General features: G+C 33.7%; 1 protein-coding gene across 4 annotated transcripts in view; it reads left to right on the top strand.

Annotated features, from left to right (window-relative positions):
• Cdh18 (cadherin 18) overlaps positions 1–22,714 on the top strand; it is an 840,836-nt gene that overhangs the window by 746,484 nt on the left and 71,638 nt on the right. For all 4 annotated transcript variants that reach the window (XM_085676602.2, XM_048457031.3, XM_048457032.3 and 1 more), the window contains 2 exons: positions 235–402; positions 14,161–14,348. In XM_085676602.2, the coding sequence (XP_085532728.2) occupies positions 235–402; positions 14,161–14,348 (356 nt within the window). The remainder of the gene's footprint in view (positions 1–234; positions 403–14,160; positions 14,349–22,714) is intronic.

Here is a 22,714-nt window from a genome sequence, read left to right on the forward strand (position 1 = left end):
ATAGTGAACGATTTCTTATTTTGAGAAAAATGACTGCTTTAAAATATGTGTATACAAACAAATGTGTAAATGACTCAGTTTTTCAATATTGGTAATATTTTTTTCCAAAAAAAGCTCTCATTTAAAATGGTGCTATTTCAAAGTCAATATTGAGAACACTGTTCATGTTTCTCAAAAATATTACTTGTTCAATATAAAACTTGTACTGATTGATTTTTAAACTTTATATTTCAGGAGTCATTAGAACAGCTTTACATAACATGGACAGAGAAGCCAGAGAGCATTACTCAGTGGTCATTCAAGCCAAAGACATGGCTGGGCAAGTTGGTGGACTTTCAGGGTCCACAACTGTCAATATAACCTTGACTGATGTCAATGACAACCCACCACGATTCCCACAGAGTAAGTACCCTTTTCCTATATCTTGTATTGATCAATTATTATTAATTTATGCAAAACAAATGGAATGATTGAATATAGATGGACTGTTTTATAAAGTGAGAATATTAAAATATTCCCATGTCTGATGCTTGCCTTTGTACTTGTGTCTTTTCACTAATGATATATAAATATATAACTTGACCTAAGACCTTGTAATTCTGAGACACATCTAGAATATTGTTAAAGGCCTAAGTTATAGTAAAAATTATGTGGTCTTAATAGTAATGATACCTTTCTTATTACAAAGGAGTTATGCATTACTAAAACATTCATGACAATATTTATTGTCTATTTTGATAGAGGAGTTTCATTCATTAAAAAAATTTTATTGAGGCTATTTAATTGCAATTTTAAAAAACAATTCATGTTATAAAATGTACATATCCTTGTGTGTGCACGTACATTCACACACTGAATATAAATTTTTTCAGCTTGTAGCATGAAAGTTTCTGTCCTTTGTATTGCATTAGAGCACCTTTATAGGAATATATTCATTAGTTCTCTGAGGATTTCACTCACTATATCTTAAACATGCACAGTCCCATTTCTCCTGCTATCACCCTCCCCATCATCTCATACATTTCAGTATTTTTTTTTCAAAAATATTTTAACATTGAAGTTCTAAATAGCCCCTAAACTCAGGGTATACATGACTGGGGCTGCATGAACATCTACTTAAAGTAAAATTGCGTATTCCATCCTTATTTCTATCTCTAAAAACTACTGCATTTATAAGTCAGATAAGATTCTAAAAGAAGTTTAAATAATAATGAAGTTTTGTCACATGTGGATAATATCGTTTATACAGATGAATCTAGATACGAGACACATGCAGTTGTAATTTAATTATATTGGCAGATAACAATGTTGGTGTGAGAACATTAGTTCATAAACAAGGGGCAATTGCTCTCTCTGACAAGGAAGCATTAGATTTTTACTCTAACAGAATGTACTGTGGCTTTCTTCCACTTTCAGCGTTTTGAACAGATAAAAAATGATTGAGACCCTGTCAAACTCAGAAATGTACTTAGAGATTTCAGATGGAGGCAGTATGTAACTAGAATCTTTTATTCTGTCTTGTCTAAAAAATGGTTTTGACTTTGATTAAAACTGAAGGTTAAGCTGAATGTCGAATAACTTTGTATCACTAAGACTCTGTTGATATATAGATACATAATTATCAAATAGCTATTTACATAGTGGGATATCATGACAGGCTACTTGGGACAAAAGAATCAATAATGAAGACTACGTTTTCACAGAGCACTAGGTTGTCCAGGAATCTCTCAATAATTGAAAGTGTACACAGATGCTTATCTCATTGTGAGATAGATCCAACAAGTAAGAGCGTTCCATTTTTTTTTTAGTTTATGCACTTGTAATTTTCATCTTTCTTCACAGAACTCAAAGACATTTCCTGCCATACCATTACAATTGCCTTTAGTGCCAATGCTTTCTTTACATCACTCTAAATTAGGACCTCAAATAATTTCTTTTTACATTAATCTGTGTGGCAAGAAAATAGAATTTTTGTAATCATTCCATCTTAGAGTAAATAAACCCTGTCTTTATTTGAAACATCTGATTGCAATATTATCCTAAACATGTTTTTCTTTTAATTTAGATTTAACAGATTTTTCTTTTATAACATCTTCTCTTATATTCTATGTAGTTAAATTGTGATGCACATAGGCACTTCCCCATGTAATCTCTTTTAAAGTTATGTACTGATCATGAGAAAATTCTGTCACAATCAATTCAAGTTTCTTACTTATGTGCCAGTCATTATATTACTATACCTGTTCCATGTGCATCATCAATCTATTGATTGATATTTTCGTAGATAGATATTTTATCAGTGTTATTTAAGCTGGATATTTTATGCTATCTGTATTCTCGATAGATGAGTCTACTTCTCTGCTTTTTCATTCTCCAGTGAACTTAGCAGTCACATTAACTAAGCACAAATTCCAGTAATGAAATACTCTGCTGTGTTCTAATACAGAGCTTTGGTTTAAGATAAAGATCTCCTCCCTTTTATTTAAATGTAATGAACAGACTTAATTTATAACCTTTTCCTAATGCTTCCAATTTAAAAGTCATTGTGTTGAACTTTTTCTCTTCTTTCTAGTTCTTGACAACATAAAAGCAATTAGAGTTATCACTGCCTGGGGAAGGGATATATATATTAAAGTGGCCAAGAGCTGGTGAACTAAATACCTTTTCATTACCCATCAGGACTGTATTTCTGAAGTGTGCTTTAGAAAAGTATTACCAGTTCACAGTGGAGTCAAAGAAATCATGAGAAAAGATCTCATATGGTGCATTAAATTATAGCCCATTCAGAAACAAAAATGGGGAATAATGAGGTTGGTTTGGTTATCATGCTAAAATTCTGGAAGCATTTGAAGATATCAAAAGAAAAATGTGCTAATATGGTATAACAAATGAATTCCAAAATGGAAGCTTTTGTTCATGTGATATATATATGTAGTTACCTCACAACATGTCTCAGAAAGTCTAAGCTTCATTCATTGCAAAACTAATATTTTAGTACAAGTAGTTATATAGCTTTCACTTTAGGAATCTAATTCTTAACTTTTGAATCCCTTGTTTTTGTAGCTTTTATCCTTATTTTTTTATTGATTTTTATTGAGCTGTATGTTTTTCTCTGCTCACCTCCCTGCCTCTCCCCTCCCCTTCCACCCTCTCCTAAGGACTCCATACTTCCAATTTACTCAAGAGATCTTGTCTTTTCTTACTTCCTGTGTAGATTATATCCATGTATGTCTCTCTTATAGTCCTCATTGTTGACTAGGTTCTCTGGGATTGTGAATTGTGGGCTGCTTTTCTTTGCTTTATGCTTATAACCTAAATGCCCCTAAATAGAAGAATAGATAAGAAAAATGTGGTACATTTACAAAATGGAGTACTACACAGCAGAAAAAATAGTGACATCTTGAATTTTTGCAAGCAAATGGATGGAGCTAGAAAGCATCATTTTGAATGAAGTAACCCAGAACAACAAAGACAATTATCACATGTCTCGTCTCTCACTCATAAGTGGTTTTTTTATCCTTATTTTTTCCATTTGGAAGAAAGTTTAATATTTCTAATGGATATTATATTTAGTTTAATTTTATTTTATAAGTATGACTCATCATAATCTCTTAATTTTATTCCTGTTTATAAATATTACATCTTTTTGTCATGGTTAATACAGCTTTGACACTGAATGGAAACCAATTCTAATTTACAAGGAAACTTCACTTTAGAAACCTCAGGATCTGTCATGTTGTACTGAAGCTGCTGCACAAGTTGAAGCAGGAAACCCAGATCACAGGGCATCTGTTTACAACATACTGTAGTTGGTTGTTGTTTCTCTTTACTCTTTGTTCATTTTGGTCTTTCGGAACATGCCACTCAGTTCCCCAATAGACTTATTACTTAAAAATGCATGACCCAAACTTAACTTGCTTCTAGCCACTCTCTCTCTCTCTCTCTCTCTCTCTCTCTCTCTCTCTCTCTCTCTCTCTCTCTCTCCTTTTTCTTTTTGGCTTTTTGAGACAGGGTTTCTCTGTAGCTTTTGAGCCTGTCCTGGAACTATCTGTTGTAGACCAGGCTTTAAATTATCTCAACTACTTTTTCCTCTGGGTTATTAGAATAATCTGTTTCTGTATATCTTTTCTTTCCTTCTTGTTCTATGTCTGGCTGTGTGACTTGATGACTTGCTCCTTTTTCTAGCTCCTTGGTCTTTTCATCCCAGATTTCTACTCCTATTTATTCTCTTTGCCTGCCAGCCCTCTCGATCCTTTCTCCTGCCTTGCTATTGGCCATTCAGCTCTTTATTAGACCTATCAGATGCTTCAGACAGGCACAGTAGTTCAGCTTCACAGAGTTAAACAAACGCAACATAAAAAAGAATGCAACACATCTTTGCATCATTAAACAAAGATTTCACAACATAAATAAGTATAAAACATCTTAAAATTATACTCCACAGCAATACTTTGCTGAAGGTTTAAGCAATTTGCTGAGGAATACATCTTAAAAAAACAAAGAGACCCTTTTTTATAATAGTTCTTCTCCTATTCAATGTACCTAGTAATCTTATTGATCCAACAGAGGAGCATATGAAGATTAAAGTTGCTTCTATTCCACCTAATACAATATTTTTTCTGTAGTCAGAGAATTAAGGTGTTATATTAAAGATTTCTTGTTGAAGAAATATATTTCATATGACTCTTGTTGTCACACATGAAGATTTCCCCCTCGATCTGAATCAAGTAAATCAGACACATTCTAGAGAACATTTACATTCATGTTTTATGGGGTATTGCCAGATACAACATTAATGGCAAAATAAAGGAGTTGGTTTCAACCTCATGGATGACTGTGACTCAAGATTCACATTTGAGACTGTGCTATAAATATTAAGAAATATGTCTTTAATTGTATACCCATGTATGTGACCAAATTACTGCAATCTCATGTTAAAGGATTACACAGATGAGGAGTGTTACTAAAATATGCACACATGTGGTTTCTTGGACTTTATTTCTGTGTAGAGTATTTTAACATTGTTGAAATGACAAGGAGGAATTACAAACACACATAAAGCTACCTGGTAAAGTGGAGATTTGAAGGAGTCTACTCATATCTTGAGAGTTCCACTGTGGGTACATTGTAATCCATCTCCATCACTTGCTTTATAAAAATCTTTTCTACAAGGGACAGTGTTTTGATAAAACATATATAATTAGTGGGTTATATGAAGGTCTGGTTACTAAGTTGATTATGTTGACAATGACCCATAATCCTCACAGGAAATCCCACTTACAAGATACAAGCAGAAGTTAATATGAGGCACTCATTATCAACTATTTAGATAAAAATAATAAGTCTTGCCTACCTTAATGTGACTTAAAGAAATGGAATAAGAAAAGAAGCAAAGAGAGCAGAAGGACGTGAGGAGGAGTAGGAGGAGGAGGGGAAGAGAGAGAGAAAGAAAGAGAGAGAGAAAAAAGAGAAAGGAGGAAGAAACAAAGAAAGAAAGAAAAGTAAGGAAAAAAGAACAAATGTTATAGCTGCAGCAATCTTATCCTTCCCTGCGTGTACCACTGAGTTGCCTTGAGCAGCACGGCTCCTCTCTTGACGAGGAAAGACACTCAGGCTCACTGAAAGATCTGATGAATACAAGTCATATTAGCACTGAAGATTTTTGTGTGTTTTTAATTTCAATAGAATTGTATCATTTCTTCTTGTCGTCTCTATATCCTCCCACCTACTTTCCCTTGAATGTTTAGCATATCCTCCCCATACTGAATGCATAGCATCTTTCTCTTTTGGTATGTTTGTTGCATATACATATACACAAGTGAACACACACAGATATGTATGTATGCACAAATGTATATATATGTAAACAGATGTGTGTATATATGTTTGTGTATATATATTCAGCAATTATTTTCAACAATTTCTAGGAAATGCTGTTAAATAGCAGGTTTTCTTGTATTCTGTATCCTCTGGTCTTTCTGCTCCATCTTTTGTGATGTTTCCTAGCCATAGATAAAATATCTGTGAAGTAGGACTGTGCCTTCCCTGATCCATTGATACTGGCATTGTGCTCAGTTATATCTTTCTGTTTGATGTAAAGAAAAGACACAGATTGTTAAGTGAGAATAAGTATAATATTTAAAATGTAATAAGAGTGTGACACATTAGTAAGAATAGATTCTTTTCTACAGTTCACAACCACCCTAGGCAAGAATAACTGACTATGGTCCAGTACAGGCAAAGCTTTCATTCACTGAATGGGCCTTAAGTCCAATTACGTAGCTGTTGGTTGCCACTGACCTGTGAATGCTATTATGTAATCACCTGTGGATGATATTATAAATATCCTTAATATATTCTACCAGAAGTCTTTTAGAAACAATTGGCAGTTTCAGCCAAATTGGCAAGGCACAAAGTCAACTTATGAATCAGTAGATTTTTCTGTACACCAGTATGAAACACTCTGAGAAAAGATCATGGATACACGCCCATCTACAGTACATTAACAATAATAGAATGTCTTCAAATAAATCTAATCAAGGAGAGGAAAGCTTCTACAATGAAAACTTCAAAAATCTAAAGAAATAAAATTAAGTATACCATTCCTCACTGAAATAGAACAAAATATCTAAAATTTTATCAAAACAGAAAAGACCCTACATAAACAAAGCAAACTTGAGCTTGAAGAAGTGCATTGGAGGGATGGCTTTTCCAGATTTCAAAATAAAGAATGCTTGAATCAATATATAATTGCATATTCAACAGATATATAATACCATACAAATAACTTTTGTGTGATAGAAGGAATGTGCGGTTTACTTTTTTGAGAAATCTACCTACATGTGGTATTCGGGAACGGAATGAGTCATGTACTAAGGTATGCAGTAGTTCATGTCTTTGAACGGGACCATAGGGGCATGCTCACCTCAGAGAACTGATTACAGACACTTCATTCCCTTTAAAGGCCTTGGGAAAAGTTCCAAAATTATTAGAATATCAGGTATTTTTTGGCAATTATAATGTTAATTTAGGAGGTTAAAAATATTGTTTTTCTGATCCCTCAATGAGACAGAACATGTGACAGTGTAATCTCACTCAATAGGCTCTATTTCTCGATGCATGCATTTAGATAAATTAAGGTTTATGATTTCCATTTGCTTTAGAGCTGAATAGTGTTTCATAGTGTACATATTCCCCATTTCATTGACAATTCATTGACTGAAGCACATTTAGGTGTTTTCTATTTTCTACCTATTTTGAGCAGTGCAGCAATAAACATGACTGAGAAAATATCTATGGAATTGGGTTTCAAGTTCTTAGGACATATGTCAATTTTGGTGTATTTTGGGCCATGTGGTAGATTAATTTCTAGCTTTCTCAGAATTCTCCACACTGCTGTCTAGAGTGGCTATAATTCCACTTAGAGAAAACAAGCTTTCCATTTTCCTAGCAATGTCGCCAGCATTTTGTTTCGGTGACTATTCTCATCTTTGCAGCACTGACTGGTGTAAAATGAAACGTCCACGATGTTTTTATTGTATTTCCTTAATTGCTAGGAATAACCATCATTTTTTCAAAGATATTTCTTAGTCACTTTTATTCCTTTGAGAACTTTGTGTTCAGTTCCTACAGCTCTTTAAAGAATGCTGAAGGAAGGAGAAGAAGCCTTCCCCAGGGATGAACACCACACTTCGTCTTTGTGGTGGTTTAACATAATGGGTGCCCAGAATCTCAAGGGAGTGGCCCTATTAGGGTAGGGGATCTTGTTCAAGTGTGTATGGCCCTATTAGAGAAGTGTCACTGTTGTGAAAGACGTTAAGGTTTCCTTTGCTCAGAATATTCCCACTGTTTCAGTAGTTTTCCTGTTGCCTAAGAGATATAGAAATCTTAGCTCTTCCAGCCCTATGTCTGCTTGCAGGCTGCCAAGCTCCCTATTGTGAGGGTGATCTGACCTCTAAAACTGTAAGCATGCCACCCAATTAAATATTTTCTTTATAAGAGTTGCTATGGTCATGTTCTCTAACCACAACAATTTTTTTTTTAAAAAAAACTAACTTAAGCATCTTTTTTATGGAATCTTTATTTTTTCTTGCTTCTTTAAGTGTGCATGATTTGTCAGTCCCTAGCTCTCTCAGAGTTCAGGTTTATGCTAAGTGTTTTATCCACCAGAATTGAGTTTGTTTGTTTATTTTTGTTTTATTTTTAAAAAAGGGTGAGTAATAGCGATCTGATTTTGTTCTTCCACACATGGATATATGGGTTGCTCATTGCTATTTTTTTGAGATGTTGCCTTTTCTCCAATATGTAATTTTATCAGCATCAAAGTTTAGGTAACTGTAACTGTATTGTTTGTATCAGGATCATCTATTGCATTTTATTTCTTATCACAGCATATTTTTGTGCTGGTACCGTGATCTGTCTGGTGGATCTATCGATTAACTTGAAAACGAGGTAATGATACCTTCAGCATCATTCTGTTGGTACAGCATTGCTTTGACGATCGTCTTTTGTACTTCCATATGGACTTTATTGTTTTATTCTTCCTGACTCTAGGAAGAATAATATTGGAAATGAGGTAGAAATTAGATTACATAAATAGACTGTTTTCTGTAAGATATTTATATCTACAGTTTTTGTTCTAACTATCCATGAGTATGGGGAATGACTTTTAATATTCTAGAATCTTCTTCATTGTTTTTCTTTAGTATCTCCATGCTTTGGTAGTCAAGTTTTATTACAAGATATGTTTTTAGTATGCTATTAATTGGATGTTTTCCCTAAACTTTTCTTGGAATGCTCATTGCTGGTATACAAGAATGTTATTTATATCCTGACCACATTTCTTTTTTTATTGATTTTATTGAGCTATATATTTTTCTCTGTTTCTATCCATTCCTCTCTCTTCCCCTTCAGCCCTTTCCCATGATCTCCATGCTCCCACTTTACTCAGGAGATCTTGTCATTTTCTGCTTCACAAATTAGATCCATGTATGTTTCTCTTAGGGTCCTCCATTGTTGTCTAGGTTTTCTGAGATTGTGATTTATAGATGCGTTTTATTAGCTTTATGTTTAAAAACCACTTATGAGTGAGTACATGTGATAATTGTCTTTCTGGGTCTGTTTTCGAGATCCACCCATTTGCCTGCAAATTTTAAGATTTCATTATTTTTTTTCTGTTCTGTAGTACTCTATTGCATAAATGTTTCACATTTTCCTTATTAGTTCTTAAGTTGAAAGGCATTTAAGTTGTTTCCAGGTTCTGGCTATGACAAATAATGCTGCTATAAACATATTTGAGCACATGTCCTCTTGGTACAGTTGAGCAACCTTTAGATATATACCCAAAAGTGGTATTGCTGGGTCTGGAGAAAGGTTGTTTCCTAATTTTCTGAGAAATTGTCATACTGATATCCAAAGGGGCTGTACCATCTTGCACTCCTACCAGCAATGCAGGAGTGTTTTCTTTACCTCACAACCTCTCCACCATAAGTTGTCATCAATGTTTTTGATCTTGGCCATTCTTAGAGGTGTAAGATGGACTCTTAGATTTGTTTTGATTTACATTTCCCTGATAACTAAAGATGTTGAGCATTTCCTTAAGTGTCTTTCAACCATTTTAGATTCCTCTGTTGAGAGTACTCAATATTTTTATTGGATTATTTGCTCTTTTCATGACAAATTTCTTAAGTTTTTTGTAGATTTTGGATATCAGTCCTCTGTCTAATGTGGGGATGGTGAAGATTTTTACCATTCTGTAGGTTGCCATTTAGTCTTGTTGACCCTGTCCTTTGCTTTAAAGAAGCTTCTCAGTTTTAAGAGGTTCCATTGATTAATTGTTACTCTCAGTGTTTGTGCTACTTGGGTTATATTTAAGAAGTGCCAATGTGTTCAAGTCTATTTCCCACTTTCTTGTCTATGTGGTTCAGTGTCATTGGCTTTATGTTGAGGTCTTTGATCCATTTGCACTTGAGTTTTGTGCATGGTAATAGATATGGATCTAGTTTCATTCTTCTACATGTTGATATCCAGTTATGCCAGCAACATTTGTTAAATATGCTTTCTTTTTTTCCATTTGATATTTTTTGTTTCTTTGCCTGACACATTTCTGAAGTCTTTATCTGCCAAAGAACTGCTTCAACAGGGGGATTCAAGTCCCAAAGAGGAGTATGGAGTTGTGGAGGATGAGGGGAAGAGACTAAGAGTTTCTGAGAGTGAAGGAGGGTTCTGTTTAATCATTAATTGAAAAAAGATTACACCTTGTATCCTTTAGAGTTGCATAACAATTAAGAGCATGTGAAATAGGATATGGCTTGAGATCTGGGTTTGAGGAATCTACCATTGACTTTGACAATATCCACCAGTTATAAGTTAGTTAGGGGGTCGCAAGTTCTTCTTGTTATAGATAAGAAGAATGACTGCTTTATCAAGGAAGAACTTTACTCAAACACCCAAGGAAAGGAGACCCTTATCTAGATACCTGAGAAGAGGACTCCTTCTGGCGAGCACACATTATACTACAATTTCTTAATTAATCTTTCTATATTCGCTTTTTCCCCTCATAAAACTGACTTTTCGGAAAGGTCCTGGTGTCTTAGTCTTTTCCCCTAGTTTATAGAATTTTGATTTCCCTGTATTTATTAATTGAACTCTTGCCCTTAGTGGCCTCAGACTCTAGATCTGAATTGTAGACCTTTCATCCTTGAGATTTGGTGTAAATGTCTAACTTCCTATCCTTGGTGTAATTAGGAAGGTACAGTGGAATTCCTGATTCCTTGGTGGGAGGGATTTTTTCCAGAAGAATTATTTTATCTAGAGAGGCAACCAATGTACACTTTTTCATCCTTTATTGAATCCCATACAAACTTGCACAAAAGAAAAGGCATTTAGAGTGAGAATCATTAACAATGAAAGTAAGAAGGTGCTAAAAAACAATGTCTGTAATGTCAAAATTTTAGAACTTTGGATACTTTAGTTCATTTTATATTTAGGAGCATATCTCTAGCCAATAAGGGTACTTCAATTTCCTCCTTTCTTTCTTTGATACATCTCTTTCTTGTTATATATTTTCAAGCACTATATTTCATAAGACAATCAATTAGACATCTTGATCTCCATCCTAGTATTAATGATATGTTTTCATTCTTTCCCCATTTAGTACAGTATTGGATATTGTATCTATTACAATGAAACATTTCATTTCTTTTTCTATCTTTTTGAAACTTCATTATAGGACGCATGATTTTGTCACATAAAATCTATTGATTTTATCTTATACACTAATTTTTCAGTTCACTTTTGTGATGTAGTAAAGCTATTTGTTGTCATATAATGACCTACTTTTCCATATCTATAATTAAACCCAGTTTGGTTGTGATGAATATGTTTTGGCATCTTGATAAGAATCTGGTTGCAAGCATTTTAGTGACAAAAACCGTGTGTATGATCATCAGCTAAATTGATCTATAATTTTATTTTTTGGTTGTTTTCCTCATGTCTTTATTTGGTTTTGCACAAAATTAATGCTGACTTTTTTAATGGAACTTAATAGTGTTTCTTCTTTTTCAAATAAATAGAATAATATTGATGTAAAAGCATAAATAAAGGCAATAAACCTGCCCACTCCTACATGTTCAGTTGACTTCTTACTGTCTTTTTACTAAAATTAAACACTTTATGAATTAAAAATGAATAATATGAGAAGGAGTGATTCCAGTTACTCTATGAAGAGCTGCTAGAAATCACTAATGGACATATTGGTAACTCTGGATTTGGATGATTTTAGCTGAGAAACTTTTCAGTTAATGTTTCAAACTCATCACTAGTTGTCGATGTATTGGTGGCAGTCGTGGTGACGTTGATGGTGGTGATGCTGGTGGTAGGTCACATGCATTAGAAATTCATCAAGTAATCTTTATAGAATTTAAAAAAAATTTTGGAATGTAATGTGAAGCAATAATTCTCCACTGGTAGCTATTGTAAGCTCTCTTCTTTTCATCTTTAATTTCTGTATTTCTCTCTCTTACTTTTTGTTAGTGTGGTTGAGGTATGAAAATTTTGATTTTTATCTCTCTGGCTCATATCTAGTTTTCAGTCCTAACAACTCCTCATCCTTACTCCTGGATCTCTCTCTAGGTACATTACATTTTCATGTGCAATCAGTTTAGTTTTACTAGTGTCATGTGTCTGATCTTTGGGTGGTAATTATCCATTGGATCCAGGTGTGGTTACCACTGGGAGAACAAAAGTGAAGGCAGTTTTTCCCTTGCTTTAATCTATCAGCAAAAAAAATAGTTTCTCAGTTATGGCTAGAGCTATCTAAGTCCCTCATGTCTCCATGTCTGATTATTGATAGACCATTCTTATCCAAGCCATTACTGGCATCTTTGATTGGTTGGAATCAATCAATCAAACAATCTTTGATTGGTTGAAGTGGTTGTGTACTGCCCTGAAGATGGTTATTTCACAGTCCTTGTCCCTGTATTCTGACTCCTAATTTTTCCAACCCTCTCTGACATAATGTTCACTTGCCTCAGTGACCATGGTATAAGTGTATTGTTTGGGATTGAGCACTTAACCTACTCTTTCTCAACATCAATTGAGTACAACCTGAAGCCTTTTTCAGGCACCATATTTAACTGAAAAGGGAGGTTTCTATGACTAAGCCTGAGAATAATAATTGACTATAACTTTTTTTGTATATGCAGAATGTGATTAGAAAGTGCGTCAATTTGAATAAATGAAACAATTCAGCTGCTTCCTCTAGGTGTCCTCCCTGTTATAGGTTTTTAATTGTGTTTGTAGTGCCAGGTATGGATGATGTCCTATGGAGACACAGATTTAGAGAAAACTCAACTTCTCCCATAATAGGCACACCACTGTTTAACAGCAGAGCCATCTTATATGGCTGGTTAGTATTCTGCTTAGTGGGATTTTGTAACCGGGTGATACCGTTTGGTGACTCTTCTATAGCAACCTGTATGTTAGCTTAAGCTCCACAAAACCTGGACAGTGAGGGGTACTCCATATATGCTGGATGTGAAATATTCCTGCTTAATTCCAATTTCATTTTTCTATATGATGCCAACAGCATGCGTCTTTAACAATAGATTCTCATTGTCTATGTTCTGGTTGGTAACCAAGAGAAATGGCCAGAACCTAAGCTAAGCAGCATCTATGGCCTCCATGGTCCACAAGTCCAAAAGAAAGTTTCATCCCTCTTTGAGAAAATACATTGTTTTTATTAACCCATTACTTCTAGATGAAGCTGTTGTTAGCCTTTCAGATATCTTCATTCCAGACTTTATATTTAATAAAGTATATATTGTTTGGTTTTCATTATTCATATGATTATTAAATAATTATAAGAACACCAACTCAATTTATAAGCATCAGTTCACTTATAGTATCCTTTCCAAATCCTGAGCAATGATAATTTTAGGGTGAGTATGTTTTGCACTTTGGATAATCAGTCAAAATTGAAGTCACCATACAACTTCTACGTCACTATGTGTATAAAATTCCATTCTGCAACTGCCCCATTGGCTTTGTTTTTAGTTGTGAAAATAAAATTTTCCTTTCACCATTATAAAGTGTCAACAAATTTGCAGATATAATTAGAAATATTTGATAAATTTCTAAATTGTTTCATAGCTTTCTTTGCTATTGCTTATGTATTTAGTAAGTACATTATTCATAAATTGATAGCCTATATTTTGTGGTATCATTTTTCCTTTTCCTTGTTAAATTTTAAAGCATATACTCTCTCTTTCTCTCTCTCTCTCACACGCATATATAAATACATACACATATATTCATATCAGTGCATATTTGAACTTCACACCAATGGGGAAGAGAAAGTAAAGTGGGATTAAACTTATGATTGACTCAAAATTTATTCCATATAATAAATTTTCTAATATTTTTCTGTTTAGTTTTGTAGGAATAATGAAATAATTCATATTCTAGTATTCAAAATTATTTTATATATACTGTCACATTGAAAAAACTAATAAAATGCTTTGAAAGATTAAGAGAAACCCGTGAGTTTATTTTATGCAATGTTTTGACAAGGTTGATGAGATACTAGTCATTGTTTTTCTGATGAGATATGTACTCTATTAAAAACTATTGTAAGTGACTTTAATATAAAATCTTTTCCAGAACACTATCAGCTGTATGTACCTGAGTCTGCTCAAGTTGGTTCAGCTGTTGGAAAAATAAAGGCAAATGATGCAGACACAGGCTCAAATGCAGATATGACTTATTCTATCACTAATGGAGATGGGATTGGGATATTCTCTATCTCTACAGACAAAGACACCAGGGAAGGAATACTCTCCTTAAAGAAGGTAAGCAAACAAAGAATACTGTGATTCAAATCACCCATCAATATTTCAAACTGTCAACATTTGGCAGAAATATGAATAATCCTGTTTTCTAATGACTAAAAGGAAAGCTACTTAGGTAAGATTATATAAGAAGAAACAGAAGTATTGAAAGAGTCATAAAATCAGTGGCTTGCTGTGAGATTGCATCTTCTAGCCATTGCATCTTAAGCTCACACGTGTGGTCTGACCAACATGACTGCCTAAACAAGAGCCAAGCAATGCCAACATCAATAGCCATGCTTAGGTTATTGGGAGAAAGTTCATGATTCCTTACTTATCCCTATGAAAAAAACCTACAGGCAACTAAGGCATGCAGAAACGTGGAAATAGTCTTCCTTAGGGCAGAACACAGCAATTGATTATCTAATATCAAATGGTCCATGATGAGAATATACATAGATGCAACATTATATTGATTAAGTATATTATACTTAGGAATATATATATATATATATATATATATATATATATATATATATATATATAAAACAGTTAATGAAGAAATAAAGAAGCCATGAATTTGAAAGAGAGTGAGTAGGGGTATATAGGAGAACTTGACAGAAGAAAGAGAAAGGACAAATTTCAGAGTTACAATCTCTTAGAGAAAAAAATGATAAAAATTTAAAGAACTACCTTACATGACATTAAATCTTATTGTATAAAAATGTTAATGTATTTTCTGACGCAACTGCTAATCAACAGAAAAGTACCTGAGAAACTGAATCTCAAAAAGCAGATATAAGTCTCAGCTTTCAACTGCCCTTGTCAATCTATGCTGTGATGTCTTAATTGCTAGAGATCAGCCTTCTCTCTGTCAGCTGTGTTTATTAATACCTCATCTTTTGCTCCTCCGTTTTGCTCTCTTTGCGTTCAGGTTCATTTGATTCTTCAGTTTTGCCCCTGGTCTCACCTTTTTTCATATGTCCAGCATTTTTAATTTATAGCTCATTGAATTTCATTGAATTTTATCTGCTTTCATGTGATGAATACCATTTCTTTTATTTTTTTCTCCACATGCATATAAAATGAATTCTAAAAGGTTAAAATATCTGTTTTTCAAAATACTTACATTTGTACAAAAGAATTTTGGATTTTGGGATAATAGGTTTATTTTGAATGCAAGTTTAGCTACTGCCATTAGTTTTATTATACTAATTTATATAACATCCATAGTCTTCCAATACAACAATCTTGTTTTACACTTATTAGGAAGTACAAATTATTTTTATAGAAATGGAGCCATTAGATCAATTAATAGAAACCATTTATTACGCACATGTCCTTTAATTTTTAAGTTTCTTATCTATAAAACAGCCTTGTTATGTGAATTTAACTGTTACATTTTGTTCTAAAGATCAAAATACACTCAATTTTATAATTCAATCAGAACACAGACAATTATCATGGAAAGATTCTAAACCTTTAAATCGGTTCAGACTTCCTCTTGGAAAGATGGCAAGTTCTGATTCCTAGTGTCTGAGCTAATGCATATTTTCAAGACAAACAACAATGGCCTTGGGTATTTGCCTTTTCAGCCATCATTGAGGTAATACTTCGGCAGAAAAATAGATGCCCAAAAGTGAGTTGAGAAAAACTGTATTCTAAGTTAAAGATGTAGGAGTCAATTTGCCCATCTGACTGCTTATCTAACAATGTATGTCACATTTACGATTTTATCTGAAAAGTATAGTTTCTCTTCTATCCTTTTCCTAATGATTTATATTGATATAACATGAATAGTGAGTTGCTGTCTTGAAAGAACAGGAATAAAGAAGATTGTGACAAAAATTAGGGAAGGATATCACCTTGTTTGGTAAGCTATATAATAATGTAGGAAGGGTTATAAAGCAAGAGAATATTAGCGTGATGGTATGAAGTAATCATAAGGAGGGACCCTGAAATGTGTTCCCCTACATTAGGACCAAAGCTCAGTATGGAATAATTGCAAGTGATAAGTCAAGAGAATTGATTCTAAGAGAGGATTTGGAGGGAGAGATTGTCTTGAAAGGAATCAGTAGAATAGAAAAATATATTTTATGACAAAGTGTATTGTACATCCTCCATTGAGAAAAATGAAGGTCATTCATTAAGATACAGATACATTTACAACAATCTAGTTACAGCATTCTTGTATTGAGGTCACCCCAGTACTAAACCTTATTAAGTTCATACAATTTGAGACATTATTAGATTTTCAGGGGAAAAAAAAGCTTATAGGGGATAGTTTTTCTGTACGAGTAAAGTACAAAAACTTTTCATGATATTGACGACATTGAAGAGCTCTTACCATCTGCATGATCATAGCTAATTTTCCACAATAAGAAACTGATGGATATATGTTTACGCATTTGATTGACTTCATTATCTTTTCTATGAATAGAGTGGATGTTTTGAAAGAAATATTTTATTGGCTAAGCGTAAGTGAGAGTAGACTGAAAATAGTCTTGATAATTAGGTCTAATTGGCTCCAATTAGAAGTGCTAACTCGCTTTCCTAGGTATACTTCCTCAGAGTTGAATTAATGTTAGCACTTATAAAATTGTTATATCTTCAGATTAATAATATCAATCTCACAATTATTTATAAGGAATTGTAATTCGAAAATGAACTCTGTTCCTTAGGGTATTTTAACCTTCCGAAGATACTGGTTCAAGTGGCAAGACACGGATAAAACAGTCCTTGAAAACTTGTTTCTCATTTAATCTGTAAGGCAGCTCACCTTAGTCAGCAGGGCAGAAAAGCCAATCTCCTGAGATCAAAGTCAGTGCTGCTCTGCGAATCAGCAGCAGACACAGATGCTCATCCCGGTCCATATCATCGCTCCATCAGGAAATTGCCAGGTTGAATTCACTGATGCATTGCATGCTACATTGTAAATACACTTTGATAAGTTTCATTCGTAGCTTAATGGAGCCCGACTAGGAGGAAAGGTGGAAAAGATAAGGATGAATAAAAGTCCAATCCACTCCTCTGAAAAAGAAAAAAATAATCCTCTGAAGCTTGAGAATGGACTTCTGTATAGGAATTTCTCTTTGAACCCCTTCTAAGGGTCACTATGTAGAGCGGTACCTTTACAGAAGTGTTCTAGTTATTATTGCTGTTAATGTATTTAGATTTATGTATTTTATTTATTTTCGTGATTGTTTTGCTTGAAAGTAGTTATATATTCTACTTGTGTTTCTGGTGCCGGTGGAGGTGATTGAAAGTCCTAGGATCTCTTGGAAATAGACTTATGTATGGTTTTAGAGTTGCATATGAGATCTGGGCATCAAATTCATGTTTTTGGCAAAACAACCGCTCTTCACAATGGAGTCATTTCTCCAGCATCTGTCATTTTAAGTTTAAGGTTCCAATTTTAGTTGTTATCTTAATTCTTTTATCAACAACTATTTTGATACCTATTTATCATTTTCTATCTTATTTCACTTTCTATAAATCTATTAGCTGAAGACTTAAGCAATTTTTTTTAAATAATTCATGACATTTTATTCATTCTTTGTCTTCATATAAATAAAAGACAAGTTCAACTTAGTCTGTGCTTTTTATTCATATGACAAATATTTGATATGAATACACCTTAACTATTTGAGCTTTACTACTTCTTCCTCCGGAAACCACCATCATGAATTAATATTATTGGTTCATCATCTGGGTATGTTAGGCTTATTGTTCTAGATCACTGGGCATAGCTTTTTTGTATGCATATAAATGCTTGAAAATACGGATTTGTGCGATATACTTTTATTTCATTCCTTCCCATCATCTAATAATTTCCCCAAGCTCCCAACCCACCCAACTTCATATTCTTTCTCACTTTCAAAAAGATAATCAAACCAAGCAGTTGAAAACAATAAAATAATAAACAATAACAAAATGAAATTGAAATCACACAAAAATACGTATCACATTTTGTGTTAGATACCACCTTCTAGGAATGAAGTCTGCCCTTGACGATGATTGACGCACCCACTGTCACTCCCCTGGAGAAACTGATTTTCCTTGTCCGATTAGATACAAATTTTGCATAGCCTCTTTGTTAGCACTGGGATTTTTTTCTGCCTGGTTAAAATTTTGTTTGTCTTCACCACGTAAGCCTTCCATGTGCTGTCTCTATTTCTGTGAGCTATGTTTCCTTCAGTCCTGTCATGTCTAGAAGGCACAGGTTCCTCAGAGCCATCCACCACCTCTGGCTTTTTATAATCTTTTCATCTCTTTTTCTGAAAAGGTCCCTGAATCTTCAAGACGGCAGTATGAGTATGGTTAATACATCCAAGTAGTTCTGAGTACTCCAATGTCTTTCGCTGTAGAGTATCCAGTTATCCGTCTGGGTTCATTACCACCACTACAAAAAGAGTGTCTCAAAAGAGGGGTCAATCAGTGCATTGTGTCCCTTGGAATCATTTTATTGCTATACTCCCCTAAAAGAATAATACAGAGTAAGGTTTCCGCCTAGAGCCCATGGTCGTTCTAGTCTCAGGTGTTTGGTCTGATTAACAGTGTCTCATATGCTTCCATTGAAGTGAGTCAATGTTAAATCTATTTTTAAGTGATTGGCTAGCACATAACATTTTTGCCACTTTTGTGCTAGTATATCACAAAGCAGATTGCTGGTGTGAGTCAGAGTGTTTGTATCTAGTTGATACTAATAGCTACTTTTTTTGTCTGGTATAATGCATGGTACCTTCTAGCTTGTCAGCAGTGGTAAAACATCCAGTTGGCCACCACTGTTATTTCTCTGTATTAAACTACACACGTGACATCTTTAGCAAAAGGCCCTAACAGTCAGGTTGTGTAGCATAATCAGTTACATTGGTAGCAATATGGTCATCTTTAGGAGAAGAGGTCTATGGAATGCAATAGGCAAACAAATCAATATTGGTCCTGTTAGTACATAAACTCATTTTTAAAAAAATATTTATTATTATTTTATTTATATGTGTATACTGCCTTCATATAACACTGTGCACTATATGTGTGCAGTACCCATAAGAGGCACTGCAGACAATTCTAAGAAAAAATTTATGTTTTATTTTTCTATGATAATCATATTAATATTATGCCCGATAACATATTTTTGGTGTTTTGTAAATTGTACTATTGAGATTCATATGGTTCTCCTCTTGCTTTTACTAGAAGAGTAAATACTATGTTGTTCTTTTCTACTTTTCCATGGAACTTTAATGCTTGCTGAACCACAAAGAAAAACAAATAAGACAAAACAAGTATCTTTGAATACATGCACAAACACAAAGATTAATCATCTTCCTACACTGTAATTCTAATACACTATTCGTTTTGAACAATTGCTTGCTATTCTATTTTTAGAAATTAAACAAGAATATTTGATTCTTGAAGGTTCTATTATCTGGGAATTTATTTTAGTTTTCTAGAAACAACAAAATGAAGAGTCAGGATTTTAATTTAATCATCCAGAGTGCTGCATTTTTAACATATTGGATAGAGGACTGCTATTGGACAGATTCTGTTCTACATGTTTAGATTTAGGTATTATCATGAGCATTAAGTAACAATCATTGGAAATTTCATGAAATGTTTACTATAGTCTCAATCACATATAATATTTTATAGTATAACACTGTAAACTATTGGAAACAGGTTTTCTAATAAGATATTGTAATTAGCTAAGTTCTGTTCATTTATTAATACTGATAAATTTTGATATTTTGGGTTTCTTTATTTGTGTCCAATATACAGATAACACATAATTGCACATCCAGTATATATGGACACATATACTTACATTCATATACATATAAATGTTGTGTCTAATTATGTACACAATGGTTGAGATGAAATATATTTCCATTTGTTTCCCATGGAGAAGTGAAAAGAGTAAAACATCTAATTATTTTATTGATATTGGAATTATACATAAATGAATGGTCACTCTTCTGTCATGCAAAATCAATAACAAGAAAGCTCATACATGAATTCTAATCTCCTTAGAATATCTAACACCTGGAAAAACCACAATAAGCAGGCTTAGAGGAAAGTTCAAAGAGGGCATTAGGTAAATTAATCCTTACTTTCCTACGTTTGTATACCAAATGTACACTTTTAAAAAAATTATGCATAATGATGATATTGTGTACTATTTATAATTTAGCAGTTTTCCATAATTAAAATAAGATTTTAATGTATGGAAATATGAATGAAGCAGAATCATTATCTACTCACTGTGAAGTCCCAAGTCAAATGAAAGAACAACATGTGAATTCTATAAAGGAAAAGTTCTGATGAGTTTTTCTCTTGTTTCCTAGAAGACCAGTACCATTAGTCCTCCTGTATTCAATGAAAATTTACTTAATAGGGCTTGTTGGCTAGATGTAGTTTCAGTATTCATAATTTCTTCATGGCAATATACTTACAGAGGAGAAACACACAAGGGTGATTGAAGGGACAGTAGAAGAGATAAACGAGAAACTATTAAATTATTCTAAATATGTATAACTGGATGGAACTAGATTGATGTGATAGATGACAACTATCTAGATTAATAGGAAATAGATTAATATTAAAGAGCACAAGTGCTGAATTATATGTGAGAAAGAGCAATGATGTGTAAAGACAATTACTGTGAAAAATAAGATAAAATTAAGAAACTAAAATCTTCTATGAAAATCACACTTAGCTCATTGATAATGAGGTGCTAAATTAGAAAGTTGAGCAGTAACTAAAAAGAAATAAGAGAAATCCAATTGTCCAAGGAAATTAAAATTGTCCCCGTGTAAGCACTTCTTGCAGAGACCAAGGAGATAAAGAAATTTGCCCAAATAATGTTCGTTTCCTTGCTATATAATTATTTTAAACAAAAAATTACAAAAATACTTGGTCATCTTGTAGTTAGAATTGGAGAATTTTTGACTCATTTTAAATTTACCTCTAAATACTAGAAACGATAATGGATGAGTTCTTTTATTACTTTATATAATATATGCACAAAGCTCAAATTTTTAAAAAAAAATTGTTTACTTTAAAATTTCACTTTACATTACAACCTTAGTTTTTCTTCCCATCCTTCCTCTCATACCCTTTGCCTCACATCCCAGCCCTCCAACCCCCCCCCCCCCCATCCACTCTTCCCAACAGGCAAGGGCTACCATGCAGAGTCCAGAAAGTCTGACACATTAAGTTGGGGCAGTTTCAAACATCTCACCTCTGCATTAAGGGTGAGCATATCAATCCCCCCCCCATAGGGATTGGGGTCCAAAAAGCTGGCTCATGAACCAGGGATAGATCCTGCTCCTATTTCTAGAAGCCTCTCAGATAGTCCAAGCTTCACCACTGTCTTTCACATATGGAGGACCTAATTCAGCCTCATGGAGACTCCACAGTTGTCTCTGTAGAGCTTATGGTTTTCCACAAGCTTCGTTAAACTCTGCAGATTTCTCCATCATGATCTTGACCTCCCTTGCTCATATATTCCTTCCTCCCTCTCTTCAATTGTCTTCCCAGAGTTCAGCTGTTGATAGCCTTCTCCTGCAATCAGATAGATTGATAGAGCCTTTATCCAGTAACCAATGGAACCAGATGCAGGGACTAATTCTTTGTACTCATTCAACTATGTTATGCCATAGTATATATTTTTCATGTAAGGTTTCCAATAATATGACCTCATGCTTGTAAAAACACATTCACATCAATTATATCCTGCTTCCACTTGGAAATTCTCAGTTTTTCTGACTTCTAGCTCTTCATTTGTAAGAAAGAAACAAATGAGAAGTTAATTATATGTCAGTATTAAGTGAATCAGTTTATCAGTTTATAATAAACATTTGGGGTACATGCAGCTGTTGACAATTCAGATTTCTGAATTAATGTGGAATTTGGCATGTTTCAGTTAAGTACCACGTCAAACACAGGTATACTTGAGTGTGGTGAAGAATTCAGTCACTTTCCATGAACTAAAACATGCTTCAGATACATGAAATATGAATATGAGTGATATAATATGGTTTTCTTGAGGAAAACTGCATTTATATGAATTATTGTCAAAGCACAGGGATACTGAAGTAGCATACATTTTTCTTTGAATTGATTTGATCTCCTTTTATTAAGGAATGATACCTTTTCAGAAGTGGGAGAGTATCAGGGAAATTTGCTGGAATGCACTATGAGCAAATGCATTATATCTGAAATCTTCAAGTATGAAAATCACAGGAAAATATATTTCAGAAAAGGATGCAAGTTGTTGGTAAAGAATCTTCTAGTCAAACTTGATGACTTGAGTTTTGGGAGCCAGAATCCCTGTAAATTCAATACAGTAATGCATGAATATAATGACAGAACTCCTGTGGTGGAAAGGA

The sequence above is a fragment of the Myodes glareolus genome, chromosome 15 (genome assembly GCF_982192425.1).
Source record: "Myodes glareolus chromosome 15, mMyoGla1.1, whole genome shotgun sequence".
Classification (NCBI taxonomy): domain Eukaryota; kingdom Metazoa; phylum Chordata; class Mammalia; order Rodentia; family Cricetidae; genus Myodes; species Myodes glareolus.